The 27,785-nt window shown below is 44.1% G+C and overlaps 1 protein-coding gene and 1 non-coding gene across 2 annotated transcripts; both read left to right on the top strand.

The window, feature by feature from the left end:
* Positions 1 to 1,938: 1,938 nt before the first annotated feature.
* LOC121099837 lies at positions 1,939 to 2,041 on the top strand. The gene has a single exon (XR_005831578.1). It is a non-coding gene; the product is annotated as a U6 spliceosomal RNA (small nuclear RNA).
* A 4,529-nt stretch (positions 2,042 to 6,570) lies between these two features.
* RNF19B (ring finger protein 19B) lies at positions 6,571 to 26,010 on the top strand. Its single transcript, XM_040619208.1, is given in 9 exon segments — positions 6,571 to 7,238; positions 15,577 to 15,782; positions 16,964 to 17,105; positions 18,733 to 18,925; positions 19,321 to 19,435; positions 20,474 to 20,614; positions 21,582 to 21,789; positions 24,273 to 24,404; positions 25,187 to 26,010. Coding segments are annotated over 9 exon segments (2,238 nt in total). The 5' UTR covers positions 6,571 to 6,606; the 3' UTR covers positions 25,656 to 26,010.
* Positions 26,011 to 27,785: the final 1,775 nt, after the last annotated feature.

Here is a 27,785-nt window from a genome sequence, read left to right as displayed (position 1 = left end):
CCCCCCCCCCCCCGGCTATCCCCGCAGAAAGCCCAGCGAGGGGCTAAGGCAGTGGTCCAGGAGAGCCAGGGATGCTGCGGCCAGGCGCGTGACAGCGGCGGTGGGAATGCCCGGGGGCGGGGGGTGGGTGGCAAGGGAGGGATTCCAGAGACTGCGTTGCCCAGGAATGGATGGGTACGCTTGACCTTGACGGAAAACACTTGCAGGCGCTGCGGCTGCAAAGTGCTCGCCTCCTCCCCTTCCCCACCCCCACGCCGCTGCAGACTGCGGCGGAATCCCCGGCCCCTCGCCTCTGAGCCCTCCCGCGCCTCTGCGGCACGCGAGGGGCGGGGGCGGCAGGGTGGCGGGGATGCCCGTCTTCCCTGGAAGGCCGGAAAAGGGGGTGGGGAAGGAGGCCGGTCACGTGGCGCCGCCACCAGGCGCAGCCCGATTGGTGGTCCCGCAGCTGCTCCTGCCCGGCTGCTCGGGTTTCCAGGCCTGGAGCAGCCCCTCCCGCGTTCCCCTCGGAGGGGATGCTCTGGCCCAGCGCAGGGCAGGGTAGGGCGGGGGCCGAGCTCCCCCTGCCCTGTAAAACGCTGCCAGGTGCCTGGCTTCTCGCCGCGATCCTCACTGCAGCTGAGGTCTGATCATTGTCTCCGTGAACACATCCCTTCTCCGCTTCTCTCCTGCCTTGCGCCATCTGTCCCCCTTCCTACCGCGCTACCTGAAGGCCAGCTTTGTCAGGACTGGCTGAAGCAGGTTTCTGTTACTTGCCAGGATCTTGCAGCTTTGGGCACATCAGTTAACCTGGCTGGAAGCGGGGAAGATTCAAACACCATTGTGGAAAAAATCTGATAGCCATGTCCGTCTTGCTGTCCCCCATCAAATCTATGACTGAAACCTATTAAATTTACCTCCACAATATTTCTTAAACCTCAATATCTAGTATTTTCCCTCAGCATTTATCCCGATTGGCACCTGTATATTTGTGATCTTTTTTGTACCGTAGGCTCCATGAGAACCAGGACCTCGTCTTTTTGCTCATCATTGTATCACCAACACAGTACTGGCACACAGTAGGTGCTTGATAAATGTTTCTTAAGTGAATAGATGCATGGCGAGTCCTGTGCTAGGTACTAGGTGTGGAGGGGGACACAGATGTTAAGATGAGACCCACAGTTCTATCCTCAAGAGGTCATCTAGGTAACAAACATGCCCTGAGCGGGGCTGGTGCACAAGATGAGTAAGACACCATTTCTACTACCTTCCTCCCTCATCTGGAGGGATCACACAAGACCAACCTAGACAATAAGACTCTGGTATGAGAGGGTCAAGTGTGGGAGTATACAATGACTCTAGAGTCAGATGAGTCCAGAGTTTAGAATCGAATGATCTGGCTTCCCAGGCCGGCTTTGCCTCCTTCTGGCTGGATGACCACAAGTCTCTTCCCTCTCTGAGGCTCCATCTTTTCATCTTAAAAACGGGAGATAACAGTGCTGTCTAAAAGGGCTGAGAGATACGAACAAGATAAATGAAATCACTAAGTGCCAGGGTGTACAATGGTGCTGGGCGTAGGTGGGTGACCATGTCTCCTACTTTGCCCAGAACAGGGCAGCTGACACCTGTTGAACCAGGGCAATTAATCATAGCAGTTGCTTTCATTCTCAGAAGTGTCCTGGTTTGCACAGTAAATTATGTGGTCATCCTAGTAATAGATGTGACACTAGAGTTATCCCCATTGTGCCCTGGAGACACAAAGGTGGGAGGGTGCGGGGCTAACTGGAGGAAGGGGGGTGGGACTATGGAAATGAGCTTGGAAGTATGCATGTGATTACGCCAAGTGAAGGGAGATAGGAAAGGCATAACAGGCAGAGGGACCAGCATTTGCAAAGGAGACGAAACTTGGTAATTTGGGGCATGTTTAGATAACATCAAGAAGGCCCAGTGGTGCCCGCATGCCCGCTTTGGCAGCACATACACTGAAATTGGAACAATACAGAGAAGATTAGCATGACCCCTGCGCAAGGATGACATGCAAATTTGTAAAGTGTTCCATTTTTTAGGGGGCGCGTGGCTGGCTCAGTTGGTAGAGCATGTGACTTTTGATCTTGGGGTCATGAATTCAATCCCCGTGTTGGGTGTAGAGATTACTTTAAAAAAAAAAAAAAAAAGAAAAGGCCAAGTGGCTCTATTCTAAGAGGCATGGAAGGAGATGGGGCTGACAGTGGGAACTGTAGAAGGCATTGACATGAGCTGGTGGCATCACAAAAGAGAGCAATTGAGGAGCTGGGGCCAGAGTCCAGGCAAGAGACATAACAAGGCCTGTAGCCGGGTAAGGTTCTGTAAGCACTTGAGAGGTAAACTGGACTTGGATGTGGGGGTTGGAGGGCAGGTCAGGGGCAGGAGAACTTCCAGGTGAATGGGGAGGCCATTCACTGAAGCAGGTGGGGAGAAGGGAGGGCTAGGAAACCCAGAGACAGGAGGTGACCCAGATTCGACTTGTGACATTCACCACTCTTGATCCAGAGGACAAGAGTAGGGGTCATAAGAGGTAGAGGTCACTTCTGAGGCCAGGGGAAGGAGCTGGGGCCCAGTCAGTATTCAGGTGACATCTGATTGAAATTAGTTTTCAGAGCAACCTTGAAAGGCAAGAGAAAGCTCAAAAATAGAGCCTCAAGTAAAGAAAGAGCAGATTTTGCAGACCAGCTTGGTTCCTACAGTGCCCCAGTACCCAACAGAATAAAAGCTGAGGTCCTGGTGCTCAAGGCTTCTGGTGACCTGGCCCCAACCTATCTCTGGTGAAGGGTTCGTATTTCACTTGGTCATGTTTGGCCCCTCCCTTCTTCTGGAAACACAAGAATTGCTCCTCTCCTGGTCCAACCATATGGTCCAGGTGGGATCTATCAATTTTGACACCCCCTTCCCCCTGATTAAGGGTGTGAGTCAGCATGTGACCAAGCCTGGTCAATCAGAATCTTCCTGAAGGATTTGGGGGATTTGGAACAAAGGGAAGAGAATTTCTCATCTCTCTGGTGAGGAAGCTAGGAGGCGTGAGCTGGGGATTGCTGTTGGGCACAGTTCCAGCCTGGAGAGGCAAGTGGTCTGAAAAACCAAAAGTAGGGAGCAGAGAGGGCTATTGTTTCATAGGTACAGGGTTTCAGTCTGAGAGAGAAAGAAGTTCTGGAGAGGGATGGTGGTGAAAGTTGCACAAACAATGTGAATCTACTTAATGTCACTGAATCACACACTTCAGATTGGTTACAATGGTATTTTATGTAATGTACGCTTTACCACAATTCAAAGAAGAAGAAGTAGGGGAAGGAGGACGAAGAGCTGCCAGGCAGACAAGCAAAGTTGAAAGCTGGAGGAGGGCAGGTGGCTCCCAGGTATAGCTGGTCCTTGGGCCCAGGTGCTGTAGTACTTGTCTCCAAGGGTTGCATGAGCCAAAAAACATACTCTTTTGGCATAGGCTAGTTCATGTTGGGCTCCTTTTCCTCGCATCTGCTGGAGTCCTAACACAAAAACCTTCCATTCTTTCTTCTCTCTCACATCCTTTCAGACATTCTCTACTCCTGTCACACCCTGCTGCCCACACTTCCTCAGACCAGTCCTGTGTCTCCTCCTGGGCCTCTCCTCCGGGCTCCCTCTGTCCCTTCCCCTACTTACAAGTGTCAACTCCTACTCATCCTTGGAGACCCAGCTCAAAGGGCTCTTCCTCAGAAAGCCATCCCTGACCACAAGGCTTGCCACGCCTTCCTCCGTACGTGCCTTCCTTTTTGTACATGTCTTTGTCATCTAGTATCCCAATGACCTGCTTACTTGTCTGTAACCCTCATCAGGCTACGTTGTTCATCTCCATGACCCTTGTGTCTGACAAACAGCCTAGCACAAAGTATCCCAAATGTTTACTGAACGGGTGAATAGATGAGTAAGAATCCTTCTTTCTCTCATGCCATCTCCCTGAGTCACTACTCAGTTTCTACCAAGTGGGGACATGGAAAAAAAAAAACAACGTGGGAGGAATTGCTTTAGTCCCTCGATTCAAGGGTGATGGATCCAGGAGGGAAGAAAACCCAGTAGCAATGGGGCCATTGCGAAGTTCAGTGGCATTTATGAGAAATCAGCTTTCTGCCAAATCACTGACGGTGGCAGCTTTGAGCTGAGGCAGTTTGTTTGGGTGCCAGTGCCAAGACAAGCAAACATTCAGCGTGTTGAGCTTTTCAGCAAGCTTGGATTCTGACAGCTGCGCAGGGAGAAGCACCTAAAAGCCATCTGGGCCTGCCTGGAATCAGGGGTCCCCATCTCCTTCAACACAATCTGACCCAAGGAACAAGGCAGCCCTCTCCTCCACCCTTCGTCCCCACTCTGGGCACACACCTTCTCGAAGGGGGCCCTGCAGCTGATCAGGACATTTGGCACTAAGGATAGAGTAAAAAATAACGACAGGGAACTGTGGCTTTGATCATATTGCTTACTAACTAGTCCATGGCTCCCCTCTACAATCCCCTGCCTCCCTTGCAGGTCGATTCGGCTCGTATGACAAATTCCAGGTAATAGTCTGAAGGGAAGTAATGAGTGCCATTACCAGGCTGGAGTATTTAATTGTCAGTGTGCAACCTTCCAGCAACCTTTCCCTTATAGAGGCTATCCTGAAAGCCTTGTGTGGAGGGTGTGGAGGTGAGGATGGAAGAGCCTGGACCTCTGAGTTACCCAGTGGAGCAGAGGATATGTATCTTCACAAGTGCCTTGATCCGTATCAGGCGTTGCTTGGGTGAGAAAAAATAGACCATTGTTATGTAAGCCATTGAGCTATTTGGGCTGTTTGTTACCACAGCAAAGCCTTGCCTATTCTGACCAATAGATAGAAATTAATTGTTTTAGCCATCCAGTATCAAACCTCCTTCTTTGAGGAGAACATTCCCCCTCCTTATGGTTTTGCCATATCCAGTGGTCACTTCTCTATTCTTTCCTGATTTCTCAGCAGCATTTGTCACAACTGACCACTCCCCCCGGAAACATTTTATCTTGGTGTCTGTGACATCACACCTGCCTGGGTTTTCTCCTCTCACAGCCCCTGTTTCTTAGTTCCCTTTGCTGGCTCCTCTTCCACTGTTTCACCTCAAAAGTTTGAAGTTTCTCACGGCTTATTCCTGGGGACCTTTCTCATAGTTTTACATGCCACCCCTGAGAAAGACACCTGGTACCTTCCACTATTCACTCTACCACTCTCTATTAATCACAGAGCCCTGTTTTTAGCTGGGCACGTTGTGTCTAGTTAAAAGACTATATTTCTTGGTATAGCCATGGGACGATGTTTCGGCTGATGAGATGTAAGCAAAAATGTGTGGGACTTCCAAGGCAATCTCTTAAAAAGAAAAGGGTGCACTTTCCCCCTTTCTCCTCCCTATTTCCAAAGGTGGAACATAATGAGGTAACCTTAAGATTGGAAACCAAGTGCTGAGTGTAGCAGAGCAGGCCTGGACTGCCTACCTCTGGACTTCTTTTTTGTGAAGAGAGAAATAAATTTCCAGGTGCCTGAGTGGCTCAGTCAGTTAAGCGGCTGCCTTGGGCTGGGGTCATGATCCCAGGGTCCTGGGATTGAGCCCCATATCTGCTCCCCCTACTTGTGCTCTCTCTGTCAAATAAATAAATAAAATCTTAAAAAAAGAAGGAAAGAAAGAAAGAAATTTCTATTGTAACTTTTTTTCTTTGGCTATGTGCTACTGAACCTAACCCTAATGGACCATTTCTGTTGCTGTTGTAGCTGCACCCTTGCCTCCCATCAGGGAGCCTGCCTAGAGCACAAGAAAGACACTTCCAGAGGAAAAAAGGGTGCTCGGCCTCCTTCCACAAATTTGAAATAGCCAAGCTACCAGGATGGTGGGGTTGTGGGGGGCAGTAGGCCTGGCAATACAGTTTATTAGCTCATAGCACGGAATGCTAGATGAAGGAATTTGGGCTTTATTCTGTAAATCCCTTGCAGATAGGAGGTCCTGTCTGTCTTATCTAGTAATGCCTCCACTTTGTAGATACTTAATGAATGACTATATTCTTTATTAATTAATGCTGTTAACTTCAACAGCAGAAGTGTTGGAAGGTGGACCAGTTGGGAATCACCATGTGATCTCTCCTCGCCTATGTTCTACAGCTGAAGTAACCTCCGTATCATTTGCTATAAGGGGCAATCAGCCTATCCGTGAGGAAAGGCAAACCGAAAACTGCACCTCGGAGATGCAAGCGCTCGGGCTGACGGAATTGGGGGAGGGGGCCAAGAAAAGCAGTTGGATTAGCGCCTCCTCAAAATGGCTGCCCTGGAACCCCGTGACCAGGAGGAGGCGGAGCTCCGCCCCAGCACGCCCGGCCCCACCCCGCTCGGCCCCGCCCAGCACCCCCCCCTTCCGCGCGGGGTGGGGAGCGGTGAGGGTTGTGAGGTATCTCAGCGAAGCGTCTGCGCAGTGGGCAGCGGCGCGAGGGGCGGAGGCTTTATAACCACTTCGACGCGGCCGCTCGGCTTCTATCTCGGGGAGGGCGGCTGAGGCAGCGGCGGTCGCGGCGCCGGTTGAGGGGGCGCTGAGGCGGGAGCTGTGGAGGCGCTGGGCGCCCCTCGCTCCTCGGCCTCTGGGGGCCATGGGCTCTGAGAAGGACTCCGAGTCGCCGCGCTCTACATCTCTACACGCGGCCGCGCCCGACCCCAAGTGCCGCAGCGGCGGCCGGCGCCGGCGCCTCACCTTCCACAGCGTCTTCTCCGCCTCGGCCCGCGGCCGCCGCGCCCGGGCCAAGCCGCAGGCCGAGCCGCCGCCCCCGGCAGCGCCGCCGCCGCCCGCCCCGGTCCCGGCCGCGGCCCAGGCCCCGCCGCCCGAGGCGCTGCCCACCGAGCCCGCCACCGAGGCGGAGGCGGAGGCCGCGGCGGGGGCCGGGCCCGGGTTCGACGATGAGGAGGCGGCGGAGGGCGGCGGCCCCGGCCCGGAGGAGGTGGAGTGCCCGCTGTGCCTGGTGCGGCTGCCGCCCGAGCGGGCCCCGCGCCTCCTCAGCTGTCCGCACCGCTCGTGCCGAGACTGCCTTCGCCACTACCTGCGCCTGGAGATCAGCGAGAGCCGGGTGCCCATCAGCTGCCCCGAGTGCAGCGAGCGACTCAACCCGCACGACATCCGCCTGCTGCTCGCCGACCCGCCGCTCATGCACAAGTACGAGGAGTTCATGCTGCGCCGCTACCTGGCCTCGGACCCCGACTGCCGCTGGTGCCCGGCCCCGGACTGCGGGTGAGCGCGGGGGCGTGGCCGCCGGGGCAGGGGCTGCGGCGGAGGGGCCCCGGGTCGGGGGACTGGACCCCACCCCACGTGTGGCCGGCCCGGAGAGACGGTCCTCGGTGCGGCGTGTGCGTGTGTGTGTCCCAGCACCGAGAGAGAGGTGAGGGCTGGCGGGTTGGTAACCGGTCGCCGTCGGCAAGCCCAGACGAGCGGGGGAAGGCACCCGCCACCCGCCCTGCCCGAGGGCTTGAGCTGGGGGCTGAGCAGTCGGCGAGGGGAAGGGAGCTGTCCATCAAGTCAGGAGGCAGGGAGAGGCTTTCAGGTGGGGTGCACGCCCCTCTGTCCAGAGGTAGGGACCATGTCTTAATGAGGGCGGGGAGGGAGTCACTGCCAAAGGAAGGCATGAGAATATTCCGAGGGGCTCACGGCATTCGGAGGGGTGTGTCCCTTTGGTCAGGGGCAGACTTAGCAGCATTGCCGGAGAAGGTGTGTTCTTCCTGACCATAGCTGCTGAAAGTTGGGATGGAGGTGATGGAAATGGCACTAGGGGGAAAGGACAGCTCACCGGCAGCTCTGGGGCGCCCTGGGCATTGTGTGCCGTCTGTGCCAAGCTGTTGGGAGGTCCCCTGTGGTTCCTACACTGCTGCCTTGGGCAGGGTGAGGAGGGGACGGACCCTTTCTTTGTCCAGAGAAGCAACGGGGCACTGAGAAGAAGGATACCCAGAGGCTGACACGGTAGGAGACAATGTGTTACCCAGCCCCTCTGATCTTGAGTTCTTGACGACAGTCTTTTTAAGGCTCCATGTATCCTGAATTTTTAAGGTCAGTGAGAAAATATGCAGTATGTGCAGAGACAGAATACCACCAGATTTTACTATCTAAAGTACTCAATGGAGACCACCCTCCCACCACTTAAAAAAAAAAAATGTTACTGTCAGTACATCCCATGAATGGTTGCATGCAGCAAAGAAGAGCTTATCTAAGTGATTGGGAGTCAGACTGTACCATTTACCAGTTCTGTGACCTTGGGCAGATCATTTTATTCTTGTGTTATGTTTTGGGGACAAAAAGATGCTAGGGACTCCTTGCAGTGTGTGACTGTAATGCTAGTAAAAAAGCTGCATGGGCCTTTGCTTCAAAGGAGTTAAGAAGGGCTTTTAATTGTAACCTGTATACCAAGGATGTTTTAAGATTTCCATGATGCTACTATTTGTCCTCTTCAAAAGAAGCTGTCTGGAGAATGTCTAGGAGAGTAAGAAAAATTAACTTCCGTCTTTCCGTTCTGCCAGACTTGTTTAGAGATGGCTGTGTTATTTAACCTCACTGAGATGAGGTTTCTAAATTACTCTGAAGTGTTGTGGTCAAAGGTATGGTGTTTGTCTATGGTAGATCACTTTCACTTTGAATTAATGAGTGTTGGAAACAACCTTGTAGGCTCTTATATCTGGTGGCCTTGTGATCTCACTGGCCTTAGGAGGCTAATATATATGATAGGTTTTATAGATACTATTGATCTATTTTCTGAACCAAAGGAATATTTACTTAGAACATTGCATGGTTAATTTTGGAATAGTATATTAACTCCTTTTTGAGATGTCTTTCCTTGAATTTTAACTGAGAAATGTGGCATTGCTGATTATCCTTCTGGAAAAGCTCCCTTTTTGTTTTTATTTCTCTAAAGTCAATGACTGTCTTTGCTCACAACAATAAAAATGGACAGGAATTAATTTATAATCTTTATGGTGACAACTGTAAACTATTAATAAAAGTTAATAAAGAATTAAGGCCATTTCTTATTTTAGCCAAGTATTGGGTTAGTATCATCTAGAGTTTTTTTTACTATTATTTAAAAGCATTATAAAAATTTTATATATTTTTTTAATGTGTTATCTGTGAGTTTAAAGAAGGTGAAGTCTGCGGAAAAAAAAAAAAAAAACAACAAGCTGGCTTCCAAGTATCCATGTGCCAGACGTACATAATTTAATTTGATCCTTACAACATTGTAAGATGGACTTGATTTAGTTTTACAGATGAGAAAACTGAAATTTAAATAAATTGAGTGACTGTTCAGGGTCATATAGCTAGTGGGTGGTGGAACCAGGCTTGAAAAACTGGTCTTAACTCCAACCAAGGGCAATATTCTTTCCTCTCAACCTTTTCTTTTTAAAAAGCATGCACTTGTTGGCATTGTTGGGGATGCTACTGTTTGTATCATTTTGTCAAATGTGGCCTAAGGACAACTTTGAGAGAGCCATGGATCTGGAATCTAGTTTCTTTTCTGATTCTTTTTGTAAACAGCCTCTTATCTACTTTATTTATTTATTTATTTTTTGTCTGAAATAGGCCTAATCCTTTCCTGACTTGAGAAGCTTAATTAATGTTTGCAAAGTGTTTTGAGGTCTGCAGTTGGAGGTGTTAGATAAACAGGGAGTAACTTTAAAATTCTGTCACTTCCCAAACACGTATCTGAGTTCCCTGGGGATGTGGCCAGTGGTTTTGCCACCTCTCTTTAGTGCCAGGAGAAAAACAGCTTGTTTTGTTTCGTTTTAATCAGACTGTTCTATTCTTCTGTGTCTGGTAAAAATCATGGATGAGCAGTAAGTGTAATCCCTAGTTATCTCTTCTTGTACCTGACCATCTTTACTCACAGATCAAGTTCTTGCTGCCAAATTTATCAAGTCCTCCCTTCACTCTGTGTGTGTACGTATATCTATTTGGCAGGGTGGGGCTCCCTGCTCAGTGGGGAGTCTGCAGTCTCCCTCTGCCCCTCCCCATGCTCCCTCTCTCTCTCTCTCAAATAAATAAAATCTTAAAAAAAAAAAAAAAGAATTTTATTTGGCAGGCTGAAGGGGGCATGTAAGTGGTCTTACAGAGTTCTGGTCATTAGTTTCACTGTGATTATGATAATGAAAACACTATATACTAAAAGATCATTTATTTACAAAATATTTTTAGAGTAGAGCAAAGTCTTGAATTTTTATTTTCCCATACTTGAATATGATCTTATTTTATTCATAAATAAGAGAACCAATTTCAGTGGGGCAACATTTACATTACTGTTTAATAAGTACAATATTACCAAGTATATTTAAAACATACTTTCCAATGAGATAAAATTAACTCAAAATACAAATAACTGACATTTTTATAGTTCTTTATAATCTTCAGACTAGAAGCTCATTCAGGAATAATTTTAGTTTCATACAGGTGAATGGTGGTGGTAAACTTATTTTCTAAAAGAGAAACCAGTTCAGAGAAGTTTAAGCGTGGGCTTCAATGTTTCACAACTAATAAATGGTGCAGTTGATACATACCCCTTAGAGTCTCTGCTTAAGCATGAGTCTTCTCAGAAACCCCCACATCATGTAAATATATAATGTTTTCCTCTCAAGTACCCTGTTACCAATCTTTAAACCTTTTCAGAATCTCTAGAAGACTGAGGGGTAAGCAAAGGAGGCAACAGAAAATTTCCTGGTGTGCAGGGGCAGATCTTCTGTACAGATGAATAGGAGATAAGGCTGTCTTGACCTAAATTCTTTGTGCAGGTCCACCACTCCAGCCTCTCATTGCTGGCTCTCCCTCCTGCAGAGTCCCCCCTCCTACCTGACCCCAATAGGTAGTATCAGCCGTTGTCCTTCCTGGACAACTGGACTGGACCGTCCTGTAAACAGGAAGCTTCCATTCATCTCTAACACATTTATGAGGGAAGAACAAACTTCTTGAGCAAGACAAATTTCTCAGTGAAAAGGGGATTTTATTTTTCCTCTCTGAAGCCTTCCTACATCTTTTATCTCTCTCTCTCTCTCTCTCTCTCTCTCTCTGGTATGACATTTGAAAAATTGAGATATAGCTCATCTGGATGTCTTCTCTTAATTTAGCTCTGTACCTTCTATTTCACAACTCTTCACTCTATCCCCCACCCCCCACCTGCCCATCTGCGTCCAGCTCCGTACATCTTTCCCATATTTGCTAATATATCATTCTAAAGTGGAACATTTTATATCACTCCCCTGCTTCAAACTGTTCATATCTGACCTATAAAATGACTTTTTATGTCTTTAAGAACTAATTATTTATATGATCTACCCTTATAATTTAAGCCCCTTTACAGTCTCCCACCATCTTTTCATCTTATTTTCTATTTTTCACTTACATCAATATTTTCCAATGTATATTTTGGTATTACTGGAAAAGAAGACATTTTGTGATCAAATAAGCTTGGGAAGTATTGGATTGAACAGAATTTATTTCTGAGGCTTTTAGACCCTTTAAACCTGCTAATATACACTGTAAATTTTGCTAATGCTAATATACAGTGTAAATCTTCAATCTGGTGTAATTTCCCCAAACTTAAATCAACAGGAAACATGTTTTTGTTTTTTCTATTGTATCTTTAACTGACACTTTCCCTATTTGCAGTTTTCTAAACTCCTTTAACAGTTTACTCTGTACAGTTACTCTGTCTTCTGTTAGCGTCCTTATTAAACAATGAATCTGTGCTCTGAGTAGATTGAGACTTCCTGTAGCCTAGATTATCCATATTCCAACTTTTTCTACAACTCTGTGAACACAATTTTTCAGTTAGATCCCAGAAGAATGGGATAGTTGAATTTTGATGAGGTAGATGAAGAAAATGTACAGCACAGTTTTTGAAAAAGAAACAGATAATGGGGGTGGAGGGCAAGAAGAGGACAGATGGATGATCATTCAGTAGACACTTTTGAAAATCCTCTTGACAGGGAGTTTGGCCTTTTAGAAGAGATTAGATAGGTATAGATAACAGATTATAAATGCAATGTAATACATACTAAAGAAAACACAAATGATCTCAGAGGGTAGATGAAAGATTTTGCATGATGGTGTCAAGAAAGACTTCACAGAGGAGGTAATATTTGATCTGGGCCTTGAAGAATGTAAGTAGGAATTCATACCCGGCAAACAATGATGCAAGTAGACAGAAAAGCATCTTAAGCCAGAGTGTTTTGAGCAAGTGCAGTTGCATAGAGGTATAAAAATATAGTAGTAAGTCTGGCATCTAGATTGGTCAGCGTCTGGATGCACAATATAGAGAGCATGATCTGTAAAGTAGAGGGCAATCTGGAAAGGTAGACTGGACTCAAGTTGATAGACTTATCTAAGCCATGCAAAGAAATTTAGGTTTGAAGGACTTATTTTTCTTTTTTGTTGAAGGATTTAAGTAGAAGTGTTACATAATGATAGATAACCTACTGGTTCTGGAACTTGGATTGGAGTGGGGTATAAGGTGACCAGATAGTAGTCTCTTGCAGTTGTCTGGCCACGAGGTGACATACATTTGAACTAGGGCAAAATAATTAAATAAATAAATAAATAAATAAATAAATAAATAAATAAATAAGAGGAAGAGAGTAAGAGTACAACTCATGACAACTTGGCGCATTTCTACTACCCTTACACATGCTCAGGGTCCATTTGTAAATGAAGTTATGTGGCCTGGAGCTAGAAAGTTCAAACACAGTATAGGAACACATTTCTTTAACTACTAGGGTCTGTTAGAGCATAATCAAATTCATAATAGCGGGGTTTTTTTCTCCAGGGCTGAAGTTAGGTAATGCTGTGGTCTAGCCTGTCACATATTTTGATATTTCTGAAGACTTAGGAAATTAACAAAATTTGTAAATTTACATAACCTTAAGAGGAGGGGGAAGAATACATCTGTTTTCTTAGCAGCATGTAATTTCCATCACCTTCTATTTAGCTTCTTCTTCTTCTTTCTCCCCCTCTTATTTAGCTTCTAATTAGCAAACCTGAATGCTTGGTTAAGGTAAGAGCAGGGTAGGAAAGAGGCTGCAGGGTAGGGTACATGGAAGAGAAGGAACAAGATTGTCAAGGCGAATTTGGTCTCAAGGATGAAGTTTTTTTCAACTACCTGGGGAAGATTACCCTATTCAGAATTTAGGAGTTTGCTCCTAAAATGGGCTTAGTTATAGTACCTGGTATATAGTAAATGAATAGATACATGGATATGGTTTAAAGATTGCTTTAGGGTAGAGTAATGGCCCAGGAGAAGAGTTAGAATGGCCTGGGGAAAGTAAAAAAGCTGAACAGCGGAGGGTCTCTATCATTCATTCAACACAAGTATTTTGAGCACGAACCAATATGCTAGACCCTGAAGATTAAAACATGGATGATACTTTTCCTTGAGTCTAGTCTGGTTGGGGAAGCACACGTATAAGCAGAGAGTTACAATATAATGTGATAAGTAGTATAAAGTAATTGTACATAGACATAAAGTAAGCAACCAGCTGCCTGGAGAGGTTAAGTGGATTTTATAGGGAAGATGACATTCGAGCTGGTTCTTAAATGGATAAGTATTTGCCAGGGCAAGAAGAAAGGAAAGAACATTCTAGGCAGAAGTAGTAGATTATGCAAAGGCCAGGAAGAAGGATAAAATGTGCTATATTTTTATACCATACCTTTCAGGGCAAGATCTTAAGAACAGTTTTAGAGTATGTTTAGTTATACTTGAAGGTGGCAAGCACCTATACCTCCATTTTTGAGATAGAGGTTAAGGCTTGGAGATTTAAATTAGCTCAGTGTCATGCAGTATGAGTCAGGGGCAAGGAGACCAGACCAGGCGCCCAAAAACAGGAATGCTAAGTCTCGTGCCCTGAGTAATTCTGTGTCATGGTAATAGATCACTGTGGGTTCATGAGTATTTGGGATTATTTTACTTCCTTGGAATCAAATTCCACACCCAAAAGTAACATTATCAATCTTGTCAAGTGTTCTTAAAAAAAAAGAAAAAGAAAAGAATCTGTTAATAAATATTTACTTCACCAGGTGAGGTAAGAATAGATCAGGAAATGATCAAGGCTTCCTGACTGTCTATGTAATTTGTATCATCAGAAGTTGACTTAAGGTACTGAGGTCATCCAATACCTTTCTCATTTAACACAAAATAGCAAGCAGGTCACTTTCTTTAGGAGAAACATTGTTTATCTGTAGTAGCTATTTTGCAGCTAGGTTGGGTAAATTTGTCAGAACTCCTACAGGATATGAATCATTTGCATTCATACATTGACCTATTCTCACTTTGCTCTTTCTGAGAAGAGTTTTAGTACAGACTGTATTATATAACATAAATGATACGTTATTGATATTTTCAGTGTCATTCTCAAATCAACTTGCAGAATCTATAATAAACCTGAGAACTCGAGTTGATGTTCTAAATATCTAATGCACATTCAAATAAACAAACAGTAGAATAAATCCAAGAAGATGTTATTAGCCTTTCTTATAAGTTGCTTGAGGTCTTTGGTTATTGGAGGAGAAGGTGGAATAGAGGACAACAAAGCCTAATGGCAACACCTAAGCCTGCAATCATTGACCTGTTTAAAAATTGTTTGAACTTTCACAACTGCTATTTTCCCTTCTTTGTTTCTTTAAATTACTTTTTAAAAAATTCTTGTATCTTAGACAAGTGTTCACTTGTTAGGGTAATCTGAACATTTAGTTGACATATTTAGAACTAGTCAGAAGGGCTAATAGTTGTAAATATATTGGATTGTTTGTGAGAGAGTAATTCTTGGAAAATAAGTGTGAATTATAAGAAACAGTTGATGTGCAGATGGATTCTGAGTTGCGCATCTTTACTAAGAATATGTGTCAGAAGAGAGAAGGAAGGGGAGGGAGATAACAGCCTTACTATGTATTAATTAATAAGGCAGATGAGTGGTATTCTTGGATTCTGGAGCCTGTCAAGGAAGTAGATATTTCAAGGTATAGATTTGAGCTATTAAAAAAAAAAAAAGAAAGAAAGATAAAATGAGCTTTCATTAGGGGGAGTTGATCATGAATCCATCTGTGGCTGTTGTCTCAGGCTGTGTGTGCTCAGACCAGCTTCACTGTAGAACTTAAAAATGAAAAAGTATACTTTAGTTTTCGCTATACTTTTGTTTTACAAACATTCTGTCCTTTAATGTAAACAAATTCTAATCTCTCTAAATATAGCAAACCATCAAAATGATACAGTTTTGTACCCTGTTATTTGTGAAACTTGCTGTGGTAAACTGCTCTTAAAGTAGCTTAAACTGTGACTGAATACATGCTAGAATTCAGGCTAAATATGGTATTTTTCCTTATTTTTTCAGAAGGTAAATGATTTGTGTTTTTAGAATCTTAAGAAGAAATTTACTTCCTCACACAGAATGTGTGTGTGTGTGTTGTGTGTTATGTGTGTACTCTTTTCTCTATATCATGTGTAGTGGTAAGGTGTGTAAGTGTTACCCCACTGAAACTGATGAATAATGTCTGTCTTGTTCCGATCATTCTTATCTTACTGATATCTCTTCCTATTTCCTTCCCATAGTTACGCTGTTATTGCCTATGGCTGTGCCAGCTGCCCAAAGCTGACCTGTGAGAGGGAAGGCTGCCAAACGGAGTTCTGCTACCACTGCAAGCAAATATGGCATCCAAATCAGACATGCGATATGGCCCGTCAGCAGAGGGCACAGACTTTGCGAGTACGGACCAAGCACACTTCAGGTCTCAGTTACGGGCAAGAATCTGGACCAGGTATAAGTTGGCATTGTCTCATTTTTCTCTTTATTTGATATTTCATAATGTGAGCCTAAAGCTGGGAGAGATTATTTACTGTATAACCAAGTATTTCCTAGGATCAGAGAGCAAAAAATACTTGGTAATACTTTCAATATTATATTTGATATGTAGCTTCTCTCTCTGACAACTGTAGGTTTTCCAACCTATAAATTGGTAAAATTGGAATGCAACAAAATTGAATTCTCTAGTTTCTACCTTTTTAATAATATGTCTCATATTGGAGAGTAATTAGGTCCTTTTGCGAGGGACTTTTTCAAAACTTTCATTGTGAGCAGAAAGACAATTAGTATTAAACCTCTACTGTCTTCCTACTAGTTTTAAGTGCATCACCACTTTTGGAAGTAGGGTACAGAGTTAAGGAAAGGAAATAATATTCGTATGGATTAATGATTAACCTTAAAAGGAGGAACCTTGGCAAGTCAGAGTAAACCTATTTAAAAATGTCAGTGGGTTTATTGCCTTTTATAAATGTATTTTATTTCACTGATGTCATTTGGGAGAGGCTGGTAGGAAAGATTTTACCATTCACTTTTTCCTGGCACAGCATAATCTCCTAAATTGTCATTTTAATAAGATAGTTCCTAGCTTGCTGTGAAAATTACTAGGTGTATGCTACATAGCATACCCAATTATTTTTAGGTTTTGAATTTGAAAGTATCATGGGAGGGGTCTGTGGGTTGTGTTAACAGCACATCATAGTGATACTTGCAGAGCCTGAGAAATGAATTTCCTGAGCTAAAGTTTTTCAAAACTTAAAGCCAATTCCAAGCTGCAGACTATTCTTCCTGCAGAACTCTGCTTTGAATTCTGTCAGCCTACTGGCTAGTGAAATTTCGTTTTTCTTGGAACCATCTTTGTCTCTAGGGAAGTCTCCTTGTTCAGAGTGTGGCTTAAGTGCTGTGTAAGATGCCAGTTTTGGGAATAGGCAGCTCAGTATGAGACAGGATCCATTTTATGAAGATTCCTGAGGTCTAGACATAGCCAGCCTTCCAGTGAAGTGGGTTGCACAATTTGGAATTCTCAGCCAAGAGTTCTTGACTGCCTCCTTATTTTTTATATATATTCCTAGGAATAATAAATCGAATTAGGTTTAACTGGGGGTATTTTTCTACCCAATCTTCCTGCCCCCTTAGCAGATGACATCAAGCCATGCCCACGATGCAGTGCTTACATTATCAAGATGAATGATGGAAGCTGTAATCATATGACCTGTGCAGTGTGCGGCTGTGAATTCTGTTGGCTTTGTATGAAAGAGATCTCAGATTTGCATTACCTCAGGTGAGATGGGAAATGTGTCCATTGCTTTATAGTCTTGTTCTTTTACTGATTTAGGGAAAAGGATGTCAAAGAGACACAGTTGTCTGTCCTCTCATTACAGTAGAAGGAAGCTGTAAAAAGTTCTTCTGAAGCACTCCTGTGACCATGTTTTTCTTCAGTTCAGCAACTTCCAGGGACTGTTTTTGTTACCTTCCAGATAGTTCAATTTCCCTAACATGGCTTTGCCACAGTCTGGCCCTAATCTCCTTTTCTAGCTTTTTCCATGTTGTTTTATACATGCTATATTCCGATAACCTGGGCTTGCTATTCCCTGTGTCTCCTCTAGCCATCTTTCTTCTTCACGTTCTTTCATAATTGTTCATATTCTTCCCTTTGTCCAGAATGCTTTCTGATCACATCACCCTCCCAGCAACCCCCTTTTATGTCAACCTGTTCAGTTCTTATTTACCCTTCAGGGGCGACGTAAATGCCATTTCATCTATGATGCCTTCCCCAGCTTTTTCTGCCTCATTCTTCTGTATTGGCATTCCTTAAATGTTTCGTTATAAATATCACTACTTTTACTTCATACACGTATATAATTTTGCTAAACTGCGTAAGTTTATTATGGTCAGGGTTACCTTTTTACAGTTCCTTGCGTATAATGACTTTACAAAGAATTCAGAGTGAATATTAAAGTATTGTCCTGAAGGAGTTAATATTTACAAACTTAACATCCATTGTGTGGATGAAACATTTTCATTTCCAATATAGCAAACATTGAGTTACTTACAGTGTACTGATTATCAGGGACACAGGGGTGTATAATCCCTACTCTCCTACTTTCAAAATTGCTTATCCTTTTTTTTTTTTTTTTTAAGATTTATTTATTTGACAGAGAAACAGTGAGAGAGGGAACACAAGCAGAGGGAGAAGGAGAGGGAGAAGCAGGCTCCCCACTGAACAGGGAGCCCGATGCAGGGGCTCAATCCTAGCACTATGGGATCATGATCTGAGCCAAAGGCAGACGTTTAACAACTGAGCCACCCAGACGCCCCATCAAAATTGTTTATCCTCTCTAGTAGAGAAGACAGGACAAAGGGAGTGAGCAAAAATGGCTGAACACAGAAGGACTGAGTATAAAAGTGGCCAAACTCTATGAAAGTGACATAAAGGGTGTGACAAAGTCTTTTTATATCCTTCCCCAGGAACGTGGTTTACACTATCTATTGGATATGGGTAAGACATAGGCCAAGAAAATTATTCAAATCAATGTTTGTTAGCTGCAGGGCACAGCGCTTTTGGATGAGATGTCAAGTGTGTAGGTTGTACAGGGTCCCAAGTAGTATATCAGTCAAGGAAGCTGGATCAGTGTTAGGTTAGGGAGGACAGGGTTCAGTAGCAAAGAAAGGAAAAGAGATTTCTAGTCTGGAAGCCTGTCTTTACAAACAAAAGGTAAAGGGCCCAGAGCTCTAATAATCTGACCTTGTCTTTTGCTCCCCCTCATGTAATATATTCATTTCCTACAACTTCTTGTAACTGTTAATCATTCTTATTGAAAAAGAAGGCTCTTGCTCTTATCAAGCCCTCTGGTGACAACAGCTGCATTTGTAATATTGATATTAACTTTAGCATGTTTCCTCTGCAGCCCTTCTGGCTGCACATTCTGGGGCAAGAAGCCGTGGAGCCGTAAGAAGAAAATTCTTTGGCAGCTGGGAACACTGATTGGTGCTCCAGTGGGGATTTCCCTCATTGCTGGCATTGCCATTCCTGCCATGGTCATGGCAGGAAGGTAAGACATGCTGAGTTCTGTGTGTTCTATCCCCAGGTTTGTTGGTAAAGTTTTGAAGGAAATAGGGAGGAGCTTATATTTCAGAGCTTCCTGAAAACCAGCTGGTTCTTAGATAAAAATAACCTTAATTTCTTAAATGGATTTTCGTAAACCCCAAGAGATCTAAAAGTTCTTATTAGCATCCTGGGCCTGGTTTGTCTCGGTGACTTAAAAGTGAAATACTTTCCTCCCAACACTGAGTTATTTTGTCTCTTCTTGGATTAACTTTTTCTGTATTAGCTTATGTCACCCTGGTCTGAGTTAGGTTAAAATTTGAGAAAGATGGCCTCTTGGTGGGTAGGGGATACATTTTAATGTAGATAGAATATTCATTTGTCTTTTTTCACCCCGGCAGAAAGATTAATATCCTAACCTGCCGACCTGGATTTTCTTTTTTATTGTTAGATTCACAGCAGGTATGAGGGAAGGAAAACCTCCAAACATAAGAGGAATTTGGCTATCACAGGAGGAGTGACTTTGTCAGTCATTGCGTCCCCAGTTATTGCTGCAGTTAGTGTGGGTAAGCTAGCCCGGACCACGACTCTTCTCCTTCCTGCCCTCTCTTTTCTTCCACCCCCCCACCCCGCCCAGCTTTCTGACTGTAGCCGGTTAGCCAACTGGCCAGATGTTTCACCTTGGAGGCTCCTACATTTTATGCCAGACCCACCTTGGGAGTTAACTCTATTAGGCACTATTATGATTATCAGCCACGCTAAATTGTCAGAGTTCGGGATCTTTCATTCCTAAATTAGTGCTTAGAACTCGGTCTGGCTCAGAGAAAAGGTTAAAGAATATTACTTTAAGGCCTAGTTTTTCACCTTTTATCTTCCTTCTCCACTTGCTAGGGAACCCACAAAATAAAATTACTTTTATTTTGATTTGGTTAATGCCTCACAGTATTTTGGGAGGCATGAGTTTTTGTTTTAGAATAAGAATATTATAACTAACATTTATTAAGGCTCGCCATGTACCAGGAGCAGTGCTGAGTGTTTTGCATGTATTAATTCATTTAATCCTCACAGCACTACAGTTGTAATAGAAAGGTGCTGTAATTCGCCCAAGGTCTCTTAGCTGGAACACGAATCAAGGCACTCTGACTTCAGAGCCTGTGCTCTTAACAACTAAGCCATTCCGCCTCCACAGCAGTAAGATTTTGGAATTAACGTTCTGGGGGGATCGTAAACCCCAGGAGTCACTTATTTAATGTTTTGAGTATTGACTGGTTCTTAGATTAGCATGTCAGCAGTGAGTAGAAGAGGGAAAATGAAAGCAACATACACTCACTGTGCTGGGCACTGTATGTACCTTCTCTTTTGATCATTGACAACCCTGGGAAGATATGTGAGATTATACAGCTAGTAAATTGGAGTCAGGATTCTAATCCAGGCCTTTCTAATTCCCAAGTCCAGTCATTCTTTTAGACGCAGCTACCTCTTTAGGATAGCCATCTTCTGTCTTTCTTTGGCCCTTTATAAAGTGGTTTGCCTGTGCTCAGGCTGGGAAGGAGAATTTAGGGCAACCTGATGGCCTGCTGACTTGTTTCCTTCTCCTCCCCCAGGTATTGGCGTCCCCATCATGCTGGCCTATGTCTATGGGGTTGTGCCCATTTCTCTCTGTCGCGGAGGTGGCTGTGGAGTTAGCACAGCAAATGGAAAGGGGGTGAAAATTGAGTTCGATGAAGATGATGGTCCAATCACAGGTAAAGGGAGGATTTTAATTTCCCTTTGAATTTATGGGGCAGAAAATAAAAATCAGTAGAATTCAGCACATTTTACAGAGAGATTGTCATTGGATTACTTTGGATAATGAGCTTTGTAGGGGGTAAAGTATTTTTAGCTTTTCATTTCTTTGTTCCAGAGTTATTAGGTTAATTCCTCTGGTACTTGGCTCTGTGTGGCAGGTACAAACTAGTAGGATTCCAAGTAACTCCAAGTATGCTGGTAATAGTAGTGATTATAATAAAGTCTTATATCTGCACAGTGCTTTATAATTTTCAGAGGACTTTACACAGTTATTATCTCACCTGGTTTTTACAATAGCTCTCTGAATAGAGAGGGCAGGGGCTATTATTATCCCCATTTAATGGGAACTTCTTTCAGCTTTTGTCTCAACATCTGTAAAATGGGTTTAAGAGCTTCTGCAGAGCTGGGACTAGAGCAAGTCTTCCAGCTTCTTTTTTTGGGACTTCCTGACTCCTACTTTGATGTTTTCACTTTACCATATTAACTAAGCTAAGGCACAGAGAGTCCCACAAGTTTTTGAGGGTTCCTGGTAGAATCAACACCTAACATAACCTAAACATGTTTTGAGATCTTCATGTTTGATTAGATGGCATCTACGGTATAGTGGACAAAATAGTGAACTTGGAATCGGAAGTGTAGTTTCATGTGACCAGCCATGACTTGGACATGTCATTTAGTTCCTAGCTTTCACTTTCTCCTCTAACATTAGGGCTGTTATTGCATAATTATTGGGAAGATTAAATATTAACAATATGTTAAAACACCTGATGTGTGGTAGCTGCATATAGTAGCTGTTCATTAAGTGGGTAAATGAGTATTTTTCTACATGAATATTCTCCACTCTGAAGAATCATTACAGGAAGATAACAGACTCTATTTTGATGCTGTGTTATCTTGACTTGAAATGTTTCGTTCCATCCCCAGTGGCCGATGCCTGGCGAGCCCTCAAGAATCCCAGCATTGGGGAAAGCAGCATTGAAGGTCTGACTAGTGTATTGAGCACCAGCGGAAGCCCAACAGATGGACTCAGTGTTATGCAGGGTCCATACAGTGAGACAGCCAGCTTTGCAGCCCTCTCAGGGGGCACTCTGAGTGGTGGCATTCTTTCCAGTGGCAAGGGAAAATATAGCAGGTAAGCAAATAGATAATTTCTGACAGAACCAGTTAGAATGATAAGAAGTAACATACCCGTATTGAGCCACTTCTCTGTGCTAGACACATCTCATGTATCATCTCATTTTGATGTAATCATTAGTGGTTTGGTTTTTTTGTCGTGGTGTTGTGTTTTTTTTTAATTTTGTAATGAGAAAACAGGCTCCGAAACGTTGAATGACTTACACAAAGTGCGGCGTTCTTTCCACTGCACCATAGTGGCTCCATATAAAGAGCAATCCTGACTTCAGATCTTGCCTCTGCTACATTAGGCTGCCTGCTTCTGGAAGGGAAAGCATGCATTTTTGTAGAATTCCCAAGGCTGTGCTCCCCATTAGGCTTGTCATTGACTTTCAGTTGAACAGCATTTATACTGTATCTTGTTGGCTTATTGGTGCTGTGATCCTTATTACCTTCTTGTTCTTATTCCCATTTGATAGATAAGGAAAATCAATTCTACAAATTCGTGTTGAAACGCTGTAAAGCTTTATGACTAAAAATGTTATGACTTGCTCAGTCATTTTACCAGTTAGATAAACCAGAACATAGTCAGAGGAGCGTAACAGGTATTATATGAGAAGCAGTTAGTTGAATGCACTGGAGAAGAGAGACCTGCAGATGGGACAAAACAAGGTAGGGAGGTAGGAGAAATGGTTGCCTTCAGATATCTGAAGGACTTTGAACAGGAAGAAAGAATTCTGACTCATGCCAAGAGGTAGATTAACTTGGCGGAAGCTAGAAGGAAACTTAATTTTGTTTCATTATAGAGAATATAGGGAAAATCTATATAAAAGTCCAAAGAAGGATTGGATTACGTTAGAAGATACTGAGCTGCCTATCCCTCTAAGTGTTTAAAGTAAGACCAGATGGTCATTTGGCTATTAGAAGGAGTCAAGCAACAGATGACAGATGGACTAGATCCCACACCTGAGTGCCTGTCAGTCACCTGGGAGCCTCTTAAAAATAGATTTCAGGGCCCTATCCCAAAATTAATAAATTGGATCTCCTGGAGTAGGACCTAGGGATCTGTGTTTTGAAAAGGCTCCCCAGGTGATTCTAGCAGAGTCATTGCACAAGCTAACATCTGGGAAGCACCTAAGCGATGGCGTTTGTCAAAGGCCTCTTCCAATTTTGAGATTCTATGTAAGAGCTGAAACTAGAACCCAGGTCTCTGATTCAATGCACTTTGCATTGCACTGCCTCATTTTCCTGGGCTGTGGCACATTCTTGAAGGGTATCCGAGGCTGGAGCTGCAGAGTGAAGGCGTAGGCAGTAGGATGGGGATTGCTCGAATGAAGGCTGCTGCTGACCTGTCTGTGTCTCATGGCTCTGGTCGTCTCTTGTTAGGGGATCCCGCCCCCACATGCCAGAGAACTCACTGCTGGGCTTTCTTAAAACCATCACCCTTGTAAATAAGCAGACAGACATAATTGGAGACTGACTTGCTGAAATTGCAGCTTAGCCAGTCCAGCTGTTCCAGTTCTGTGAAAGCCTTTTATAGGAAGTGGATGAGTCAGATGGGTTTGACTGTGAAACCTATTAAGAGGAAATACTTAGGTGTGCAGCAAACTGGTGTTAGAGCCAAGGAGGGAAATAGTTATGGGTTCTCAGCTTTGAGACACCATCGGGAAAGTTTGCTGCTCTTTGGGAGGTCGGATCCTCTATGTCCTTTAGTCTTATAGCCTGGGGTAATTTGATTGCTAAGTGTTTGAGTTCCTATTTGCAAGACATGAAGGATAAAGCGTGAATGAGATGTGGTCTCCTTTTTTTGGAGCTCACAGATGAGTGAGGGAGAGATGCATAAAGTGATTTAATAAACAGATGCTGTGGGAGCATTTAATAGGAAATGACAGGTTTGCTGAGAGAGTGAGGGGAGATGGTACTTCCTTTGTTGTTAAGGACTGAATATGAGTTTGTCACATGGAGAAAGGAAGCTTCCAGAGAGAAGGAATAGCATGTGCAAAGTCATGGAGGTAAACAACATATACAGGTGTGTGAGGAAAGAAAGAATTCAGAGTGATTATGATTTGGGACCTATGGTGAGAGTTGGAACTGGACAGAGAGCTTGGAGGCAGATCAGGAAGCCAGGAGAGGACTGTTGGTAGTAGAGAGTCAAGAGAGGACTGTTAGAGTGATCGGGGCTTTGTCCACATCGGCACTGATCTGGAAGGTGTTGGACTTGGACTTAGGGCTGCTGGAGAGAGAACCCAATTGCAATTTTTCAGGCAGGAGATGTTCAGCGCCTAAAGTTAAGTAGTAACAATGGGGATAGAAAGGAGGGGACGATTTCAGCAGATACTCAAGAGAGAAACTGTGTGGGCATCTATTTAAGCTATTTGACAATTGGAGAAGATCAGATCAACTCAATTTCCAAGAGAATAATAGAAGAGATGTGTGCTGGGAAGCAGACTGTCTCGGAATACCCAGGTCTCGTATTAACTTGAACGTCCCCTCTTTACACAGGTTAGAAGTCCAAGCCGATGTCCAAAAGGAAATTTTCCCCAAAGACACAGCCAGTCTTGGTGCAATTAGTGACAACGCAAGTACTCGTGCTATGGCCGGTTCCATAATCAGTTCCTACAACCCACAGGACAGGTATGTGAACAGTCAGAGATGCCCAGGAGAGGTTACAGTTTGTGATTGGGTCCTAGGTCTTCAGAAGCTCAAAGCCTCATGTTAGGGCTGTGTGTACCATCAGATGGGATATATAGTGTGTGCCCTGAGTTCCCTGGGCAGGTTCTTGGTATAGGAGTGTTTGGGATCTCTTGAGTGATTCTTCTTGTTAGCCCTTGATTTTTAGGGTCTCTTTCTTCCTTTTCTTCCCTCCCCCCATTTTTTGGGATCTTTTTTGGCTATTGTATAATTATTCTCATGAAACTTAAGGAGCTAGATTGCTGTTCACTGATGTCTGTGGGTCTGTGGCTTTTGCTCTCATGTCACCCTTTGCCTGATGTGACTCCTGTCACCTAGTTCTCTTTATTTTTGAGAAGCTAGTGTAACTGATACGGTGTGATTGCAGCACGCCCTGCTGGAAAGGTTCTGGTTTCTTCTAATTGTAACGCAGTAGTAAAACACTACGAATCTTCTTTTGTATTTTGAGTAAGATAGTGTGAGGGTCTGACCCTTAGTTGAATTTTGAAAGCTCTTTTTTAGTTGTGTAAAGAAATTGGCAGAGGTGTGTGTGTTCTTAAACATCCAAAGGAATCTAGTTCTTCATCTTATTTGAGAGGTTAAATTTTTATTTTTGCCTAAAGTGAGCTTTAGTCTACAGTTTACCTGTGTTTTGGACTTCCTAATCCTGAACCCACAAACTGCTTGTACCAACAGGTATAGCATGATCCACACATGACTCAGCAAAGTGGATTTTGTCTCCACAGAGAATGCAACAATATGGAAATCCAAGTGGACATTGAAGCCAAGCCTAGCCACTACCAGCTGGTGAGTGGAAGCAGCACGGAGGACTCGCTCCATGTTCATGCCCAGATGGCAGAGAATGAAGAAGAAGGTAGTGGTCGTGGTGGCAGTGGCAGCGGCAGCAGTGAAGAGGATCCCTCCTGCAAACACCAAAGCTGTGAACAGAAAGACTGCCTGGCCAGCAAAGCTTGGGATATCAGCCTGGCCCAGCCCGAGAGCATCCGCAGTGACCTGGAGAGCTCTGATACGCAGTCAGACGATGTGCCAGACATCACCTCAGATGAGTGTGGCTCCCCTCGCTCCCATATGGCAGCCTGCCCCTCGACTCCCAGAGCCCAAGGTGCACCGAGCCCAAGTGCCCATATGAACCTCTCTGCCCCAGCCGAGGGGAAGACTCTCTTGAAGCCAGAAGGTGCAGAAGCCAGAGTATGAAGTGGAATGAATGCTCCTGTTCTGAGAAGCACACTTGTTGTAACTGCATCTTTTGGAATCTTTTTTTTGGGGGAGGCGGGGATTTATGTATTTTATTTCAAAGATTCTCTTGTCACAGGTTTTCCCCAGGGAAATTCTGAGAAATTTGCAGTTTCTTACCAGAAAAAAACAGATTTTTGCCCTTAGTCCTACCCCTCACCCCCCCTCCTTTTTTTAGTTTTAATTTATTGGTTAAACTGATGGTGGCAATCAGTGAGGTGTGTCAAAGAATGTACAGATGTATGTGTGTATATTGTATGTATGCTAACATATTACTGAAGGACACATTTTAATAAAGATTTCTGTCGTAATTCAACTCCATCTCATTTTCCTTGGCTTGGATAGTCCTACAGAGCCAAGTATTTGAGTAGACCACTTATGTCTTTAACAGTCTCTAGATCAGAGTTTCCCCATCCCAGGAAAGGATTGTATTCTAATTAGACTGAGTGGAGTCCTCTATAAACCCATGACTCCTAGCCTGACAGGAAGCATAGGTAGGCTTGTTTTAGACCGTGTAGTCAGTGTAGAATTTGCTGAGTCAGCCAGTGGAGAAGCTGCTGTAGATTAAAATGAACCTTGTTTGCCCTCTAGAGGCAGCTGTGCAGTTTTGCTGTTAAAGCTTTACTTCTCCGCATTATTGTCACTAGTAGAAATGTGCTTCAGAAGAGGGAAGGGGGGTGGCTGTTCCAGTGGCTCTTCAGAGAGATCCCAGTGAATGGTGCAGGGTTACTGGTTGGGGACAGGGTATTCTTAACTGGAGAAGGAAAGGTACTGATTTTGCATAATCACCAAGCAATAACCCACCGGGTGTTTGTTATATTCTCTGCTATGCATTCCCTGTTCCAAAAAGCTTTCTCGGTTTTGCCGATGTAGTTTGAGTAAGAGGGCCTAAGGAATCTGACCAAAATCATAATGAAAGGAGAGAGGAGACATGCCATCAGAATCTCAACCTTTAATTTTATCTGCTCTTATAAATTCATCAGAATTGAGCTAAGTTAGTACTACTCGGGATTTTGGCTCTGTCTAGAATAATGACCTTAGCAAGAAAGCTCATACATAGTATAGCAGAAAAACTGAAAGATTCATGAAACCTGACGTAAGATTCTAAATCTGGCAGTAACTTTGTGACTGTGAATCAGTTTCTCTCTTATGCCCTTAATTTCCCCAACTCTTAAACAATATTTAAGGAGCTTCCAGTGCCAAACTTCTCTAGCACCTTAGCCCTGGGCCCAGAGGAAGAGTTGAAAACATCCTTTCCCTGAGGACCAGATGGCTTTCTGTTTCCTTTCACAGATGCTCCTTGTCTCCCTGGCCTGTGCTTTACCACAATGAGGAGGATGAGTCTGGACAACAACTTGGAAAGATCCTTATCTCTTGGGCACTGCAGCTAGACTGAGCACATTTCCCTGCACCTGGGACAGGAAATGCTCTTAGTGGACTTCGGGTCTCTGGAAGAAAGTGCCCTAGTGTCCTTGTGTGAAAAAGGGGACCTGTTGGAAAAAGGGGTAGACAGTCCGGAAATCTCTGAAATGCAAATAATCAACTCAAGATGGCAGTTCTCTTGAAGCCTCACCAGGACAGCAGTTAACTTGGATAAAATCGAAGTCTCTCGGAGGGGCAAGAGTTGGCAGCCAGACCTGTGTTGTTATCTAGGCTCTGCTTCTTCCCGCTGTGAGACTTGGGCAGTTGCGTCTGAGTCCGCTTTCACTTAGCCGACATGGGGAAAAGAATCCTCAACTATGGGGTCGTAAAGATTAAGTGAGATGGTGTACTGAAATGCTTTTGGTAAAGACCCATGTTTTTTTTTTTTTTCCCTCCTGCAGGAATAAGAAGAAATAAGTTAAGGGAGATTATGGGTGTCATCTAAGAAAAGCCCAGAACTCTAGACCAGAGGCCATGAAAAATTAAGTTTATTCTAATCCTTTGCAACACTCCTGTTGCAGAGCCTAGACTTTAGCTGATGAAGCGGGCCTTCAGCGCCACCTGGAGGAGAACATGAGTAATGCATGGGAAAAGTTCAGAAAACGGCGAAGTTTAACTTCCTTTTTGTACAGCATTCATTCATTTTGAAATGCCTACCACTTTTCAAGT

Source organism: Ursus maritimus, unplaced genomic scaffold (assembly GCF_017311325.1).
Source record: "Ursus maritimus isolate PB19 unplaced genomic scaffold, ASM1731132v1 scaffold_32, whole genome shotgun sequence".
NCBI classification, from domain to species: domain Eukaryota; kingdom Metazoa; phylum Chordata; class Mammalia; order Carnivora; family Ursidae; genus Ursus; species Ursus maritimus.
The sequence above is the reverse complement of the archived record's forward strand: the minus strand, read 5'-3'. Positions and strand labels throughout refer to the sequence as shown.